This window comes from Cololabis saira, chromosome 3, assembly GCF_033807715.1.
Source record: "Cololabis saira isolate AMF1-May2022 chromosome 3, fColSai1.1, whole genome shotgun sequence".
In the NCBI taxonomy this organism is placed as follows: domain Eukaryota; kingdom Metazoa; phylum Chordata; class Actinopteri; order Beloniformes; family Belonidae; genus Cololabis; species Cololabis saira.
In genome coordinates this window covers 30274854-30294019 of record NC_084589.1, presented here as the reverse complement: position 1 = coordinate 30294019, position 19166 = coordinate 30274854, and the positions used below count along the sequence as shown (strand labels likewise).

Here is a 19166-nt window from a genome sequence, read left to right as displayed (position 1 = left end):
AATCAGGAAGAAGAGTGGGCAGAGTCCATATTCCTCTTTTTGTCTGTGTCGTGTCACAGTATAAAGAAGCTCCCAAAAGATACAAAGTGAGATAAACAATCATTTGAGCAGGTAAGAAAAGTAATTTAATAAGGTCAACTCCATAGGTGCTGACATGTCTGACTTTGACATGAGTGCAAAAAAAAAATGGGGAAAAGTTTAGGTAAATATACTGTTACTGTTGGAGTCATTTGTAAGTGATCTGATATTAACAGATTTAAGGCTATAACAGCTTTTGCAAATAAGCTTAATATTATATGTTTGGCAAATAAGGGAAGGAAAAATGATTTGGCACATTAATTTTAGCACAGCATAACAATAGCAATATCTCTCTCTTTACATTGACGTCCTGTGTGTTGTATTTCTGCTGCAGTCTGGAGAGCAACTCACAATTAAATGCTTTTTGATTAACGACTTCAAACTGTTCAAAATGTTTTGGCGTGTGGTGGCGTGTGTTCAAATTGTGTGGATTTGAACACACGCCACTACTGTTGTGGGTGAAGGAAGAACCGCAGGAGAAAAGGGATATGAAAGCATTTGCTAAGAGGAAACAAGATTTTTGTATTAATACGTTTCAGTTTCTCAGAAAAAACAAGGAGAAAAGCTACAGCTCAGGATAAGCTTCTGACTGAGACGGCTACGAGTAACAGGTGAAACAGCAGTTTGCCTCTGGTAAGACACACTGTTTGACTTCGTAATTTAAAGAATCAGCTTTTATTGTGTGCTCTGTGAGTTTTATTGTATAGTAAATAATACTTTTGTTCATACAGAAAGACATAATAGCATTAAAATAATTTCTTAAATTATTTCACTAACACACCCTTTAATGACAAAAACAATGACATGTACAATTTGAGTGGTTCTGCATGCATATCCTGTTTAAAGTCCTGTTATTAGACTGTTCTGCTTAGAAAGATGGTGCACTGTATAAGAACTTTAAAGTCCGATTTGAAAATACTGTGCTTTCAGATTCCTGCACCTCGTTCATCTGCAGGTCTTGTTCAAAGGCATGTCCATCAGCGACCCTACTGAAACCCTTTGAAGTACTGTATTTCTGGACCACAACAAGACCAAATGGCTTCCCTAACTGTTCACCTATCTGTGGTTGCACTTTTTCTTAGTGCTATTCAACTCATTAGTGGCTACAGCTTTCGCAACTGCATAGCACACCTGGATGGTAAAAGTTTTGGCTGCTTGCATCGACAAGTACAGAACATATCTGCTATAATAAGCGACCTGCCACCATCGGCCACAACTCTGAACATCTCCTTTACCTATGCGTGGAAAATTCATAACAGCAGCTTTGCTCATCTTTCAAACCTTCAGAACCTCAGGATGGATCAAAATAAGCTGAGAGTCATCGATGAGCAAGCCTTCCAAAATCTGCATGATCTCCAATCTCTAAATCTGTCGTTCAACAACTTGTCAGAGCTCCGACCTCTTCTGTTTGAGGACCTTCACAACCTCACCTTCCTGTCGTTGGAAAATAACACGTTAAAGGAGCTCCCTGAGGGCATTTTCTCTTCTCTTCTTAATCTAAGCAAATTACTTCTGAAGGATAACCTTCTGAAGGATTTCTCAGGAATTACTAAATCTGTATCACATCTAGATAAACTCATGGTACTGGACCTTTGCTATAACAATTTGACGTCTCTCAGTCACTCAAATGTGTCTTTACCCAAATCCCTCACTAAGTTGTTTCTATGTAGAAATAACCTGAAAACATTAGGCTGCGACCCATCATTTCTCAGTTCTGTTAAAATGTTGGACTTGTCATTTAATTTACATCTCCCGGCGACAGCTTTTCAAGGAGTGGACTTGAGAAATTTAAACTATCTGGGTTTACAGTCAACAAGTGTTAAAGTCGTGCAGTTATTAAACATCAGTAATGTCAGTGCGGGTCATATTAATTTCTCTGGGACTGGTTTAAAGAATGACAGCCTGCTCAATGAACTATGCGCATCACTGGAGAAAAAGGTCAGATGGATTAAATATTTAAGACTAAATAGTAATGGGATTGAGAATATTACAAAACAGACACTGTTCAATTGTCCTAATATTACAGGGGCTCTGGATTTATCCCACAACCAACTGAGGAACATAGGGTGCTTGAATTTTCTCGGGGGACAAAAACGCATCACTAAATTCAGTGCAGAGCACAACCACCTTACCGAGATCCCATCTTGTGATCAACACAGGATGTATTTTTTCGAAAAACTGGAAGACCTGAGCTATCGTTACAATCGCATCCTCATAGTCAACTCCTTTGCTTTCATTCAGACACAAAATCTCAAGGTGCTGAAACTCAACATAAACAACATTGCTTTTTTAGACCGTGAAGCCCTTAAAGGATTAACGAAGCTAGAGACTCTCAGACTGGATAATAACCTGTTGACTGACTTGTTTAATGAAACATTTGCGGACAATGTCAACCTGAAAACCCTTAATCTACGCAACAATCGGATTTCTGTTATATTCAACGGGATTTTCCAAAACCTGAGAAATTTAACAATACTGGACCTCGGAGGTAATAAAATCACGCAATTTCAGGCATCTGGCTTCAGTGGGTTAAAAAGCTTGTCCAAACTCTATCTCGATGGAAACAGCCTAAAACAGATCGACACTTCGTTCTACCATGAATTCCAAAACACGCTCACAGTGCTAGATTTACAAAGTAATCAGATCCGCTTTCTCAAAGAAAATGTCCCATCACCATTTACGAACTTCAGCAAACTCAGGGACCTGAAATTGGATAAGCAGCGGCCTTATGGCCTCACCATTTTGCCTTATAATTTATTCCGCGGACTGCATTCCCTGAAATCTTTGTATCTCACCCACAATAACATCTTTCGTCTCGATCCGGAAACCTTTGATGATCTGACGAGCTTACAGTTCCTCACGCTAGATAACTGCTGTGTTGGTGGTGTGGCACAGTTACAACCAGGAGTCTTTAAAAATCTAAAAAATTTGACCAAGCTCGTGGTGGAAAATATGGGTATTCAGAACTTCTCCAAGGAGGTTTTTGGAAATCTTACACAGTTACGCACCCTTCAGCTCAACCGCAATGTGATGCACAGTATTCCTGTAGATGCACTAGAGAGTTTACCTAAACTCAGCTACATTGACATCCGCGATATTCCTTTGAGTTGCACCTGTACGAACATCTTGTTGCAAAACTATACCGTGCATAATCCAAATGTTCAGGTAGTCTATCTCTACAATATGCCCTGCCAACAGGGGAAACGAAACAAATTCTACAACTTTGACACCAAAGTTTGTTACTTGGATATAGGAGAGTACATGTTCTTCAGCACTGCAGCTGCAATCTTGCTTTTTACACTTACTCCTTTACTTTATGTTAAACTTTACTGGAAAGTTAAGTATGGTTATTATGTGTTCCGCTCTTGGTTTAGTGACCATTGGAGCAGAATCAGAGACGAGGAGGAAAATTGCAAATATGATGCATTTATCTCCTATAACTCCTCTGATGAAGAGTGGGTCATGGATTATTTACTACCCAACCTGGAGGGGCATGGATCATCTTTTAAACTCTGTCTACATCACAGAGACTTTGAGTTGGGCCGTGACATCGTGGACAATATTGTCAACGCGGTGTACAGCAGCCGTAAAACTATCTGCGTGGTATCCAGGAACTTCCTGCGAAGTGAGTGGTGTTCCCTGGAAATTCAACTCGCCAGCTACAGACTCTTTGACGAATACAGAGATGTTCTTCTGCTTGTGTTTCTGGAGCCGATCTCTGGGAGGCAGCTGTCATCCTATCACCGCATGAGGAAAGTGATGCTGAAAAAGACTTATCTGCAGTGGCCTGGCTCAGATTGCACAAATCCTGTTCAGGCCCAAGAGCTGTTCTGGAATCAGCTGCGCAGGGCGATCAGAACAAAGAGCAGACAGGAAACTGAAGAAAATGACATTAATGATCACGCTCCAGAAAGTAAAAAAAATGAACTCTTTGAGGATCACTCATCTGATGAAAATTATTACCTACTACCTTGAAAAAGAGACTTTTTATTCATAAGAAACCTCTCAACATGTCAATTGCCATTTTGCTTGTCATAGATTGAATCTACATAAATGAGTAATATATCCCTCCTTATATACATGTATCTGCAATCTCATTCAGTGATTGTGATTGAGCTTTTATGTTAAGTTTTATGTTTAATACTAATCAAAATTGTCTATTATACACAATCAAATGCACTCTTTATTAAGTTTAGGGGAAAAAAGAAAAAGTTTAACAAATGACTAATGCTTTTTTGCATAGAAAATAAATGTTTCAGCTTGTGCAAAAAATCTGGTGAATATGTGTAACAAAAAGAAGCAGCAGTTCTTGTGATGACAGAAGTTTTTTGTTGATTTTAATGATATTTCTAATAAAAATTGTACAAATTAAAAAAATGTTCACAGTCATGTCTCCATGCTGAGCTTTCCCACACTAGTACAGTCTCATAGGAGGAAAAGCCCAGCGATCAGGGCTGGGGAAAGAAGAACTAGGAGGTGCTGGGCTGTTTTCAATCATGTGGGATGGGGGGTAATGCATCATGTCAATGTGATGGGACCTGAAACTTGTGCAAGCTGAACTTTGACTGAATTGGCTGAAAGGCTGGAGTTGGCTTCTCTGAGGAGAACGGTGAACTTGGGCAGGAAAAAAGGGAACAAATGAGTGCCTGTCAGGTCCAAATGGGTCTTGCTCGTCCTGCCTAAAGTGCAGTGGTTCCTCTGATTGTCCATCTGGCAGATGTGCTTGGTAGGGAAACAAGGGCTGGATGTTCCTGCAGTGATACTGTGGTCTCTGGCTACTCTCCCCAACTTCTATAGTGTGGTTCATTAAATTGTTTTTAAATGAATCCAAAAATAGTGACTCTCCACCGTTTGACTTCCTGGAAGTGTCTTCCCAGTGATCAAAAGCTGAGGCTTTCACTTCTCGGCATGAGGTGGGAGATTGAGAAAACAACCCACTTGCTGAACTCCCATACTGCTCAAAATCCATGTAGAACTGGGGAGACAAACTTGGTATGAAGGATTCATCCGAAAGATTGGCAGAGATATCCAGGGGGTTTGCCACCCACTCAGCAGTCTTGACATGAAACACAAGAAAGCATGATTTCATTAGTGATTCTTTTGATCATGCCAAACTGATAATAAAGACTGATCAAAATAACCTGAATAAGTAAGTGGTTGTATACATTTAAAAGATCAAATACGCAGGAATACTACTGTAATTGCAAAATGAAATCAATTGAATATTCCCCACCTCATCTTACTATTCCAAGTGAATACAAAAAACTAAGCAAATATAAATACATGTAAAAAAACCCCTGTGTAAAGACTGCTGTAACTGGTATTGCAATATGGTAAACAGTGAGGAAGGTACGTTCAAGTGGGTGGAAAGTGATGAACGAACAGGAGAACTCTTGACAGTTAAGACCAAGTTGACATGATTATAACTTTTAGATAGCATGTTTGCCACACAAATGTTAACATAATCAGATCTTTAGGGTCTTACCTGGTGCAGACTCTGGCGTGGCAGTGGACTGGGCTTCCAGTTAAAATGTTTACTTCTGTTGATTTTGGTGGATGCATCTAAAAAAAAAAGGAAACACAAACAATAATTATAATAATAAATACTGACTACTATAACCAAACAAACTGACATGAATGCTGGTCCACTCATTCAACTCCTCATATGAACGCTTTTAAAGATAGATTTGTACTTTTTCATAGACAGTTTTAAGGACCCTTAAAAACACTTTTCATAACATAAACTGAAACTACCAAAATATAGAAGAGTTTATCTGAAAAAAAGGTTAGAGTATAAATAAACCTACAAAATGTGTTTTCTTTGCAGAGGGCAAGTTTTTGTTGATACATTAGTCTGAAAAACGAAGTGGACAATATAGCACACATGACAAAAAACATCAGTGATTATAGATTCCTAGGGAATCCTTATTTCATGTATAATTTATAGATTTAAGAATATTCAAGTTTTATTCAAACATTGTATATGATATTTTAAAAGGTTTGCAAATGTTTATGGCTTAACATACCAACACATTTTCTTGAATAGTTTTTTATAAAACCAATGTGCTCTCTCTAATTCAAATGAAGTTAGAAAACTGTTTATTGAATTCAAGCCCAATAACTACTTACACAACAGATAACTATATAAAATAGCATCATGTGTCACTAAACTTGAGTCATGTTAGTTGTATAATAAAGTTATGAAATAACTACAGTTTTCACCTACTAGACAAAGTCATGCTTGCTATTTCTAGTTCAGCTGAATTGTCCAAATTAAATGGTTAAAACTGTAAACCTTAATGTCTCTTATAAATGGTAAATAGAAAAGCATAAATGTAAATGATAAAAAATAATGTCTAAACAGCATGTTGATAAATTACTTGTAGACAAAAGCTCATCTTCTTCCATCGTTGTAGACTCTTGGTCCCGCGTGGTCTGTGAGGGACACTTCCCAAACCTGACCCACTGCTGCACTTCACTGAGGTTTGCTTGCAGCGAGGATCCGTGCCTCTCCTTCAGGGATTTCAACAGCTCCTTTCTGCTCTCTGACAACAGATTTCTCCTTTTCAGAAGTGGTAGATGCAGACGCTCACATAACTGTGCGGCCAGTGCACTGACGGACTCTGATACATATTCAGGATCTTGTTTTCGGCGCAGTATGTCAAAACTGTCAGTAGTAGGTGAACTGGAAAGTGGAAAATAATTTGGGTTGACGCCGTCTGTTTGAGTGTGGTGATCCCGGTTCTCATGGGGTTGTTCTAGATCAGAAATAGCGTGTCTTTTAACGTCAAGGTTTAAAGTTTTCACATTGTTTCTTTTAGCTAAGGGAGTCTCAGAGTCCTTTCCAGAGGGGACATTGTTGTTGGTGTTTGTCGTTTTTAAATTCTGAATGTTGCGTTTACATGAGAGTTTGCTTTTACAGCTTCCAGATGAAAGATCAAGCTGTTCCTGTTGTCTCTGAATAGGTGAACCATTAGATCCCTGATTATCAAACTGATGGGTTTTCACTTCTACTTCTTGGTTGTCATCATCGGTTTTTGCAGCAGGGTCCTCTTTCTTTTCAGATGGCATAATATTGCCAGCATCAGCACCTACCACATCATCCATAGACAGATGCATAGTATCACTGCTCTTTTTTTCCACTTGCTGTCCAATTTGTTTCCGCTTGTTATGCGTGCTAAGCAAGCGTTCAATATCAATGGACTTCACCTCACGGTTAAAAAGGCCATGGTGTCCTAGGAGGCGGTTATCTGTGATGATACTGGGCTCCTGTGGGCCAGGAACGGTGCTTGAAATAGGAGTATTTTTCCTTGATGTCTGGTGACAGCTATTATGACAGCAGTTCCGGAAAAATGCCATGTCTGTCCTGCTTTGACGATGGCAGTGATGGTGATGTGATTTTGTTTTTGAGTTCTCTTTCCAAACACCTTTCGTCTGGCATCTCTCTTTGCGGGTCTTTAGACGTTTTACTTTATGCTGCCGATCTGTCTCCCTATAGTGGTTAAATGCTTTCCCTGCAGAGCACTGTTTATCTCTTGGTTTTGAAGCTTCATTACACACATTCAAGACCTTTTCAGATGAAGCCTTGCCACAAATGTGCTGCATGCTGATGATTCTGTGGGGGAAAACAATAGAAGTAATTTACTTGGAAATACATTTACAGATAAGAGACCACCACAGAATATTGTTGTACTCAAGTTAGATAAAGGTTTTTACATTAATCCATGGGTCATGGTAAAATGTTAAACAATATATTGTAATCCACATCAGATGTTTTTCCCAGCAGTTCAACATTATGAATTTACCCACAGGGAAATGTCATGCATACCGATAGCTTCATACAAATGCAGCAATACTGATTATTATTTCAAAGAACCAGTGGTGGTTAAAATAAAATCCAGTAAAAAAACAAAAAACCCCTCTAAAATACTGACACATCAGCACATCAGACCACAAAGCTGCGCATTCACAGGAAGTCTGTCCTATAGTTCTGCAAACATGAGTGTAGCAATAGTATAGGTTCAAATGTAGTTTCTTTTATAGTCATTTTTCCACAGACTCACTATAATTATGTCCATATGCGCACATAAATAACATAAAGAAGACTATATGGCTCATTTAGTCCTTGTACAGAGAGCCAAAGAAGTTTAACTTTGTGAATTATAAATCAAAATATTTACGATTTCATGAGTATTACACAATGCATATATCAATATACTCATATGTGAAATTGACAAAAAAAGTAATATCTATAAAATATACATTTACAGGACAATCTTCAAAAGCAATTGTTCTTCTGAGCCCCCTGTTGTTCACACTCCAATATCCATAACTCGTAAGCTCAAATCCCATTGTGACATTTGCTGACAACGCAGATACGCTGGGTTTCAACTCCAACAACAAGACAGTGAAGAGAGAGGAAGCGCACCTGTCCCAGTGGTGTGAAGATAAACCAATACTTAACCTCAGCTAAATCAGGGATGTGGTAGTGGGCTAGTGGGCATGACATATCAACTGACACTCCTGTCTACATCAGTGATGCTTTGGTAGAGAGTCAGACTCAGCTCATCTGTGCCACATATATAGTTACACAAACCCAAATCAAACCAACAAATCAATATCCTTTCCATAACCAAAAGCGTAAATGTTTGTTTTTTTTTGAAAATCCCCGCTTAGCTAAATGAAAATATTTTACTGATGTGTTTAACTAAAACAAAAACACTAAGGCCAAAATTGATATCTCTTTGACAAATAATAATAAATAGTGGAACCTTTGAAGCTTACTATTGATAAACATTTTACAGTAGTTCCTACCTTAGTAGGCACACAACTTTTGAGGGATTTAAGCTTTATTTAAATTCAAATAGTGTCAGCTCATCCAATTTGAGTGGTTTCCAAGCATGATTAATAACATTGAGCTCCCTCTACAGATGCTCACATAAAAATGAGACCTCTGCTCTGTCAGGTCTTTGAGTTTGGTGTCTTCCAAAAGCTTTACAGAGCTACAAATCTCTGCCTATTATTCATGTATTCTGGGGTTGTGATAAAAAAAAAAATATTGAACCATTTCCTGCAAAGACAGTTTCTTTAATAAGTCTTGTTGTACTTAAAAATTAAAGAACATGACTACAGAAAGTTATGACTCGGGTTGCCAACCGTCCCTTGAAAAACGCAATCGTCCCGTATTTATAAACTAAAGTACACGTCCTGTATGGAGCTGAAAAGGGACGCACTTTGTCCCGTATTAATGAGAGAGTCAAAACATAGTCATAAAATGCCAATGGAAAATGGCATTGAGCTGTTGAGTTCACAAGTTATTTTTTTCTGTTTTACTACAACTGTAGCCTACAGTCATGGCCTTTGAGGCACAAATGTGTTTACAAGTTTTCTATAGACTTTCTGTTTGCACTTTTGTTATTGCACTAAAAATGTGCACTATTACAGAATGGATGTTCTGCTTTCTTTCTATTGTTTGATTGAAGAATTTATTAGAAGAATTGCATAGGATCAGGTACAGTTTCATGACAGTACAGATTCGCTGATACAAAGTCAACTAAAAGGCATTATTCCAAGAAAGCATTACACTTGTTTACATTGGAGACCTTTTTTAACTCATATAACATTGAATGACATACAGGTAAGAAGCAGTACTTTGTAGGGAAGATTGTAAAAAAAAAAAAGAAAAGGGGGGAATTACTGTTATTTTGCACCGAGAGAGACTAAAAGGTGATGCGACAAATAGAATAAGCTAGGTAATACAAAACAAAAGCAGAAAACAAAACAAAAAAAACAAAAACAAGAAGCAATAATCAGAAGGAACAGCGGGATGTGCAGTAGAGGCTTTGATTATTCCCAGTTACGAGTAGCAACCTCCTGTAGGTGGCTTTTTAGGGCAGACTTGAAGGAGATGTTTTATATTAATGTATACAATTTTAAGTTAAGCAGGACAGGTTTCTGTTTAAGAAAGATACTTATTTTATTCAGTTCATTTTGTTATTTTGTATTAAAGTGAATTGCTGGATAATAATTTGTTTTCCATGTGTTCATGGCATTCAAAAATCAGCATCTAATTCAATTCAGGTTCGAGTCAAATAGTTAAAAAAATCGTTTCACTCACCAAAAAAGGGGCTAAAAAAATTCACCACGCCAGGAAGGGTGAAGGCTGCTGATGAGCTGTCCCTTATTTACTTTACAGGGACTTGGCAACATAGTTGTGACACAAAATAAAACCATAATGTAGTAAAGCTGGAAATGAAAAATAAAAGTGTAAAATTATTTAATACGGGATTTAATGACAAAATGGATGACAAAGTTAACGTACACAAGGAAACATGAATATGTAAAACAAAATAGACTCGTCTCACATAATTTAGTAAACACTTATTTATACCACTAACCGTTTCATCTTGTGTGTGCGACATCTGAGCGACTTCCCGACTTGCGGTAACCGATGAGCCGATAGTTTAGCATTTCTTTCAGCCTGTGATTAACAAGCAGTTTAACCATCAGGTGCAATTTGATATGAAAATCACGTGTACAGGCTAATTTATGGTTCTGCGTTACACCAACGCAGAGCCTACGGCGTAGTGTACGCGTACCCTACGGCGTAGGCTCTGCGTCGATTTAACGCGGACCCATAAATCAGCCTTACGACGTTACAACTGCAGGCGTAACTTCACGCAGAAGCTCTCTGTAACTTTCAAAACATGGAACTCACTTAAATATACATTTTGCGCAGAAACATTTATAAACAAATTAAAAAAATTTAACCAAAAACCCGTTTCTTACCGAAATAGTCCGTTGTCGTGTTTTCAATACCAGATGAATATTTCGTTGCTCGGCAACAGCGCATGCGCGCAGCACTGACTCCTATGAACACTCCATGGGCGAATCTATTTTTCCCGGAAAAGGGGGTAACCCTGTCCAAATGTTTAACAAGTTATCTTAGTGCCACCGTGCTTTATTTTCAATTTAGATGTTTATTGTTTCAAAATAAAACACAAAACAATGTAATGGTGATATTAATATCGTAATATACTTAAATACTCGAAATCATGTTGTTCCCCATTAGGTGATAATGGTACAGGCGGCAATAGTAACTTCCTGAAGCTGAATTGGGAGAAAACGGTATTTTGATTTAATGGTAACTCTTACTTAATAATATCTCTGGATTTAGACACAATTTGTAGACGCATATATCTCAGTTTTGCATGATACAGACTTTTAAGTAGCAATCTGGTGCCTTTGCTGCCCGTTGTCTTGTAAATAAAGCATATCTTGTGCTCCAGCAAGAAGGCTAGCTATTGTGGCTAATTGAGTGCAGCGCCATAGGTTCCAGCAGCCTTTGGGGAGACAGGCGAAGGCTGTTACTTCACTGGGCTGTTTCCGTTGCCAACAATATCAGAAACTCAACGTGACTGCTTTCCAAGACAGGTAGAGCCAAGTCATGAGTGCAGAGGATTCAAACCCAGCCGCCACACCCACTCCCTGTGAAGACATCCAGGGAGACGGACGATGGATGTCCCTTGTATGTTAAATAATGTTATTCTTATATTTACTCCCGGCCCTGCATTTCACAAAGTACTGAAATTGTCTTTTAGTTTTTGTTCGCCTTTATAAAAGAAATACGTTATTGCTCTATTAAGTACATCTGGACCTTTGCTTAGATGTTTGTGTATATGTCTTTTTTTAGGTTTGAATCATATTCCCAGAGAATATGTACTGATATTACATATATTGCTACATTACAAAAAAAAAAAAAAGAAATTCCATTATTGTATGCCAACACTTTTCATGTAAAATATCTAACGTAATTTTAGGTTTTCTGTGCAATAACTTCACCTGTGATGCTTGTTTCTTGTATAAAGAATATGAAAGCATAACTGTTATTTTTCTTCTCCTTTCCCTAGCACAAGCGCTTTGTATCTGACAGCAAAGACAGAGAGCCTGATGTCCTGTTTGTTGGAGACTCTCTCGTTCAGCTCATGCATGAATTTGGGGTAAATCTAAGATCATGTCTATATATATATATATATATATATATATATATATAGGTCAAAGTAGAAGTATTTCCACAATAACAATAGTTTTGTTTTTTTGTTACTGGAGCTTATCAAATACACATTGAAGTTAATAATGACTATGAGCCAAAAATGCCGAGTCAACTTTAATTGGAGGGTTTTGTATCCAGATTGGTGGATCCAGATTGTGATAGGCAATACAACTTGTAACATGTAAAACACTCTTTCACAGTCCGATGTTTTAAACGTTTGGTTCAAATGGCATTTAATATACATATATGAATCATTTACTTATGTCTTCATCAGCAAGGGAGGTCTGGCGTTGATTCCAGGTATCTCATTTGAAATCAAAAGACGTTCCTGTGAACCTACAACATGCTGTCACAGTAGCTTTCACTGTATGTGAAAGTGGCTATCTGTAGAGGCTGTTAACTCCATGTATTATCATATGACCCGCACGTAGGCAGCTCCATGTATGTGAATTTATAACTGGTATGTTTTCCGTTTACATGGGAAGTCGGAACTGGGAATGACATCACACCCAACTTATTCCAGTTGAAAAGTCAGGTGAAACATGGGTGCTCATAGGAAAGTCAAATTTGCCATGAACCTGTCCAGATCTCAGACTAGCTGTTACTGTTGCCGGCCATTGTCAGTAATACTAATTCATAACAACACTGTGCATAGTATATATCACATACTGACAGCACAGCACCACATCCACTGTTTCAAAAGCAGACTTAATATGAGTATAACAAGACGGAACTGTTTCTAAACTTTAGCTAAATGTTTACTTTGTTGATGCAAGTAGCAACCATGTTAGATTCTTTTTTTTTTTTTTTGTCTGCACACATATTAATGGTTAATACCATGCTGGTAAGAACTTAAGGCATATATACCGGTATATACGTACATTGTTAATATAAAATACATATGATACACATACGTACACATACAAACCCTTTTTTTTTTTTTTTGTGAGATTCTGACATCAGTGAAGTTGAGATTTCCAAGACTTTACAAGCTGGATTTCTGACCTTTTGACTTTTCAGTTGAAACGCAGTTGAAATCAGGAATTCTGACTGAAATACAGATATAATCGCAATACGAATAAGTAGCCACTTAATTTTTTTTTGTGATTTTTAGTTATGCTAATATGTTATTTTGTCTAAGTAAATATTTTTTTCTGGAAAGAAACTTCCATATACTTTATATTAGAATGATTATTCCTATGGTTATTCCTATTATTCCTACTGTAATTTATTATACGATACAACTTGTACATGCTTCTGTATGGGTTTCAGTCACGTGACATTTTTTGTTGTCAGCGCCATCTTGAGGACCGACCGAGGACCTTTCCGTCGCGCAGCCAATATGACGTCTCACCTAATAACTCACTTAACTCCAGAAGAACGGTATCTACAGAAAATTGACACTTTAGGTTTCGATCCGTATCTAATATCTAATCAATTACTGACTCCACTCCAGTCTGCCAAAAACCTGCCAGATTTGTCGTTTGCGGACATATATATCTACCTGGTCCACAATCCTTCTCCATACACCGGCGAAGCTCTCAAAGCTTTTAAAGTACCAAAGCTTACCGCTACTTCACATCATGATGGGTTAAAGATGCCAAACTTCATCATGTGGAGGCCAAAAAAATGTTCGTGGTAACAGGAAAGTTAAGTGACAGTCTGGTGATGAATAGCATCAGCATTGAATTGCCTGCACAGGATACGTTTATGTAATGAAAAGTAAGAAGGCAGTTCACTTTTTCAGTAACGTTACTACTCTAGAAAGTAAAAGCATATCATCATGTCACCATAAAACTTTATTAAAACATAAAATATAAAATATGATTTATTATATTATTAATGCAAATGTTCATCTTGCGCTCCCGATCTCCTGCGCGGTGCGTCCCGTGACGTCTCCATCACCAAGCGGCTCTCCCAAATCCAACTCAGCCTGGATCTCGTGTCCTCTGCTTTTTTCCCACATCTCAGTAATGATCTGACATGCTGACATGCTGGCTGCATTTAACACCACGAACACGCCGCTCATTCCACGCTGTTCGCTGTTTGATTGCGTCACCACACGCAGTTATTAATTGTTCCCCCCCCCCACTTACAGGACCTTTTCTCTCCCTCCCGTCCGATGTTCTGGGACCTATATAATAATAGGATATTATTTATTTCTGCCACTTTATTGTGGTTTTTGTGGTGAAATGAGGAGGAATCATAGATAACTTCTCATTTCAACTAACTGGATCAGCCGTTCCTCATCATGACTGTTTCCTACAGCGCTTTCAACCGGCTTTCAACACGAGTGAAAGGAAGAAAATAAAAGAACATTTAAACATCACAATATCCCACGGCCCACTTAAAGCACTGATAAAAGGTCAATCCCGTTTTTTTAGACTTATTATTGTCGCATCCCACGGCACAACAGATAGACGGCATGTTGCAAGTCGGTCCTTAAGATGGCGCTGCGAGTACTGTGTGACGTCACATGAAATCCATGAATTGGTAATGTAACAAATGTCAAGAGGCCTTTTTATGCTTGTACTTTAATCAGTCATGGCATTATGAACAAAAACATAATTTTAGCTAGATCTCCTTTCACTGCGAATAGAATTATGGCGAATCAGGTCATGGACAAAGTATATCAAATGTTGTCCTGCTGTGCCTGTTACTTTGATGTTAGCAATAATTTTGTGGTCTGTGTGGGCTGTGGGGTGAGGTCTTTGTGTTTTGGGTTTGCTGCCCAGAGCCCACCGGGTTAGTATCTGAAGTTTTTTGTGTCTAGATGAACGTGTCAAACTCTTCTCACCTTTTGAGAGCTTTCAAAGCAGTATTACAGTCCCCACTGCTGTCTTGGCTTGGGGCTGGCTGCTACTGAAGGTGAATGTTGTAGTGATGGGGGTGGTGTGACTGGTGCAGAATACATGTTTTTCAAAGTGGCAGGTGTTAGTGTTAGATCCATTTGAATGCCAGCACTCTCTTTAATTGCCAGTGATTTTGATGTTAAGGCTCATCAGTTTACACGGACCTAACTGTCTTTTATTATAAGATTTTAATGTTTTCACATTCTGTTAACATTTGCACACTTATTGTTTGCCAGCAGATATGGCGGCAGTTGTTTTCCCCTCTCCATTGTCTCAACTTTGGGATTGGTGGTGATGCAACACAACATGTGCTGTGGAGACTGACCAATGGCGAACTGGATAACATCAGCCCAAAGGTTTAAAACACTGTCAAATACAGAAAACAATATACTTGTTTTTTCTCCCCCTGCAAGAGTCTTTGTGCTGCAAATTCCAGGTCCGTTGACACCACTCAGTGTACATGAGGTTTGATATTCTTTTCTGTCTCTTTTATTTCAGGTTGTTGTGCTGTGGGTTGGCACGAACAATCATGGTCACACAGCTGAACAGATCTGTGCTGGTATCTTGGCTATTGTGCAAGTCATCAAGAACAAGCTCCCCCATGCCAACACGCTTGTGCTAGTATGTTTTTTTTCTTCTGCATTCCTTAAAGGAAACTGTAATTGACTCGCCTGCTTGATGACTGAAAGTGATAAATGAAGCTCATGCGACCATCATAGTGATGTTGAGCCTTTCCATTGCAGCCTTGTTAGCACTTTAGCTTTTTTGAATTAAAGTTGGAATAGCTCTGGTAACACCACAGTTGTTAAATACATATACATTATATGTGTCAACTGTGTAACAAGCATCACTTTATGTTGTATTTACAACTAAAATTTAAAATCTGGGAGTCTCAATTTGCACCCAGCATTTCCCAAACCTATTCCTGTCTGTCTGTATGTCTCTGTTTCTGATTAATTAAGAAAAGGAAAAAAACCAAATGAGAACATTACATCATTTGTTTTGCAGGGTTTACTTCCCAGAGGTAAAATGCCAAACCCTCTGCGAGTGCGAAATGCCCAGGTAAACAAGCTAGTCCAGGATGCCGTATCATCTCTTCCCCATGGCTCCTTCCTCAACGTGGACCCTGGCTTTGTCCACTCAGATGGTAACATCTCTCACCAAGACATGTACGACTACCTTCATCTGACCCCTCTGGGCTACCAGGCTGTGTGTGAACCCCTGCACGCTCATCTCAAGTCTATGCTAGATAAACCTGCTGAAAACTGAGCAAGCAGGTTAATAATATACACTACGGCAGTGGTCCTCATCCCTGTTTCCAGAGAGAGTTGCACTTACTTTATCAAGACACTAGATGATGGATATGATTGAATATTAAGATCTCAGAACAGCAAGTGTTTGTTTGTGCCAGACCTCTCTATAACCAGAGTAAGTGACCACTGTTAACCGATAATGGGACCATGAGGTTTTGTTTTTGTGTTTATGATAGTTGAAAATGAAATGTGTTGTGCTGTAAAGAGACAAAGTCCTCCCTGATTCACACTTGCTTCTGATTCCCAAAGTGTTTTGTCATAAAAGGATTATTTCTTCTCACTGCCACATGACACGGGATGAATACGATGAGGGCAACTCCAGGTTTGTCGACGAGTTGGCGGTTGGGAAAACAATACTATTTTATTCAAAATTACTATCTGAATTAGTTTTCATAAGTATACAGCAACATTTTTTCTTTTTTTATTAATACATTCTATAGGTCAAAACATTGCATGCTGCACCACAATGAAGGCGTTTACTTTGATGAAACATCAAAGCATGATTACAATAGGATATTGATTCCTCAGAAGGGCAAATGACCTGCAAATATGCTCTCTTTCTGGGGATAGTGGAACAGGATCTTGGCTTGAAAATGATTTCCAATTGTTTTGATTATGCTAAAAGATGACTGTTTACTAGACATACCTGCCCTTTTTTTAAGACATTGCTGTAATTTCCCCATATTGGTCTTCAACTTTGCTGATCTCCATGAGTTACCCTTTTTTTTGTATTGGATTTCCTGCTTTGTCTGCTGTGAAAAAAAGTCTGTAGTATTATTTTGTGCATGTGTGTTTTGTTTTTATAAATATACTTTTTTTCTTTTTTTTTTTGTACATGTTGATTTAAATGACCAAAGCTTCAAATGTTATCTACATGGCAAACAGTGGACACGTCAGTTTGCTTTTCATCATGTTGTGTTTTTTCATTGTTGCCTTTTTCTTCACTTCTCAAAACAGCAAGAGATTCATGCGAGGACTTTTTTTTGCGATTGTAAAGCTGTATTCATTCATGTAGGTGGTTGTGCTTCAGACTTGGTCCATTTGGCAGCACAACAACTCCTTCAACCATTTGAAATACTTTACTTCACACTAAAATGCTTGAACACCTCTTGAAAAAGGTGCCACAGAACTTGGATTATATTTCAGGAAGGCTGACAATGTAAGTGATAAAAGAAATGCATTAAATTTCAAAAACAAAATGGTTTCATCATCTCTTCTTGATTAATACATCAGATCCCGTTGCTGATATAAACGTGCCTGCAACTGAAGCAGAGCTGCACTACTTTTTTAAGCATGTCATCCTGTCGGTAAAAAAAATATATATACTTATTATGTCTGCAAGTAATTGCTCTTGGTTGTCTCATTTGTTCCTGTCTCATCCCTGATTGTGAATAATGAGGTGTTCTAATGAAACCTGAGGAGAGGGAACAAGTCTTGGTTTTCCATTAACAGCCTCATCAATCCTTATCAGTCAAGAGGAACTATTTTATTGGACACAATGGTTACAGTTCTGTCTCACGATAACAAACATGACTCTACATGTGATGGTACTTCATCCACTGCATTGGTGTTGACAAGACTAGGGCACCCAAGATGGATTGAAATTCAGCCTCTGGAGCACAAAACGCATTGTGAAGAAAGATGTACACCAGTGTTGTAAATCACCCACGTTTATCAAAGACATCTCACGGAAAACAAAATAGGATATGGTATTAGGAAAAAGAAAGTGTGCTCAACAACTATGATCTAAGATTACTCATTTAATAATGGCCCTGTGGGAAACTTCAATTTGATATGTGACAGTGAATATAATTCTGGCATTCACACGTTCTTTGTTTCCAGGTGAGTGTCCGGTTCATTTTCTGAAAGCAATGAGGCGTTACTCAAGACACTGATGAGGTCTTTGGCAACATTCCTGCAGTTCGCAGTCACCTCCTGTGATTGTGACGGTTGTGACATGCTTCATAGTAGTGGGAGGTGATGGATGTGTCACGGTTATAATTTCAGACATCAGTGCAATCCTTTATAAAGAGTGAGGTTTACAGGCTTTAAGTTCATTTCCTTTGCTCAAACTGGTTTGCAAACAGAATTCATCTTCCTGCAAAGACTTCATCCACTGCAGCATGGGTCCGAGGCTGTTCCTGATGTCGTTACTTGTGCTTCTCATGTTCGCTTATGACAGCCAAGGTAGTGGATACTTAATCAGCTTTCATTCATAGAATGCATTTTATCATGTTCCTATTTTTTTAAACATTTTTTTTTATTTTTCAAAGGTGTTCCTGAGAAAGTTGAACAATCCTTGATTGTGAACACATCCACTGATGGTATGTCAGACAAATTTTTAATCAAATGATTTTTATAATTATTCCTCAGCATTGTGTATTTTATAATTAAATAAGTTTGCTTTTGAATCATCTCTTTCCTAAGTTTGATATGATTGTGTTGTAGCCTCTCCTGATGGGAATTTGATTAAAGCTTCATCCCAAATGCGTATTCAAGAACGGCAGAAAACACCATGTAACTGCAAAGGTGAAATGAGTAATATGGACCACAACTTAGAATATGTATACACATAGCAAATTATCAATTACCTTGAAATGATATAAACCCATTCAGCTGTATCGTCTATTTGAATTATTCAGGAGCAGGAAGAAAAAGGCTGAACACGCAGTGCCAGTGCCAGCAGTCCAGCATACACTGTGGTGGAAAAAGTGAGTTGCTTACTGATTTAAATAAATCTGAAATTAATTAGATTTTCAGAAGTGTCAGTCACAGGTAAGTTTGAAGTTTCCAAAACTTCTGTTTGTTTTCTGACTTCTTTACTTCATCTGTCTGGAATTATTCCACCTCAAGTGAAACCCCCGTGCCGTG

At 38.2% G+C, this 19166-nt stretch overlaps 3 protein-coding genes across 8 annotated transcripts; 2 read left to right on the top strand and 1 right to left on the bottom strand.

Moving 5' to 3' along the window:
* Positions 1–33: 33 nt before the first annotated feature.
* On the top strand, positions 34–4443 carry tlr21 (toll-like receptor 21). The gene is made up of 3 exons (XM_061717185.1): positions 34–111; positions 618–711; positions 1009–4443. The coding sequence occupies exon 3, from the start codon at positions 1114–1116 to the stop codon at positions 4051–4053; it is 2940 nt and encodes a 979-aa protein (XP_061573169.1). The 5' UTR covers positions 34–111; positions 618–711; positions 1009–1113; the 3' UTR covers positions 4054–4443.
* si:dkey-250k15.4 (uncharacterized) lies at positions 4336–11038 on the bottom strand. Its single transcript, XM_061717186.1, has 6 exons — positions 10867–11038; positions 10476–10558; positions 10196–10323; positions 6459–7693; positions 5564–5640; positions 4336–5134 (listed from the first exon to the last, which is right to left on the bottom strand). The coding sequence occupies exons 4-6, from the start codon at positions 7681–7683 to the stop codon at positions 4493–4495; spliced, it is 1944 nt and encodes a 647-aa protein (XP_061573170.1). The 5' UTR covers positions 7684–7693; positions 10196–10323; positions 10476–10558; positions 10867–11038; the 3' UTR covers positions 4336–4492.
* A 115-nt stretch (positions 11039–11153) lies between these two features.
* pafah1b3 (platelet-activating factor acetylhydrolase, isoform Ib, gamma subunit) lies at positions 11154–17494 on the top strand. Of its 6 annotated transcripts, none has more exons than XM_061717178.1 (6): positions 11154–11221; positions 11508–11605; positions 11988–12077; positions 15219–15338; positions 15481–15603; positions 15991–17494. In XM_061717178.1, the coding sequence occupies exons 2-6, from the start codon at positions 11525–11527 to the stop codon at positions 16249–16251; spliced, it is 675 nt and encodes a 224-aa protein (XP_061573162.1). In that variant the 5' UTR covers positions 11154–11221; positions 11508–11524; the 3' UTR covers positions 16252–17494. The 6 variants fall into 6 exon arrangements, with proteins under 6 accessions (XP_061573162.1, XP_061573166.1, XP_061573165.1 ...); XM_061717182.1 differs by having other exon boundaries at positions 11165–11205; positions 11512–11605; XM_061717181.1 differs by having other exon boundaries at positions 11175–11221; positions 11512–11605.
* The last annotated feature ends 1672 nt before the right edge of the window (positions 17495–19166 follow it).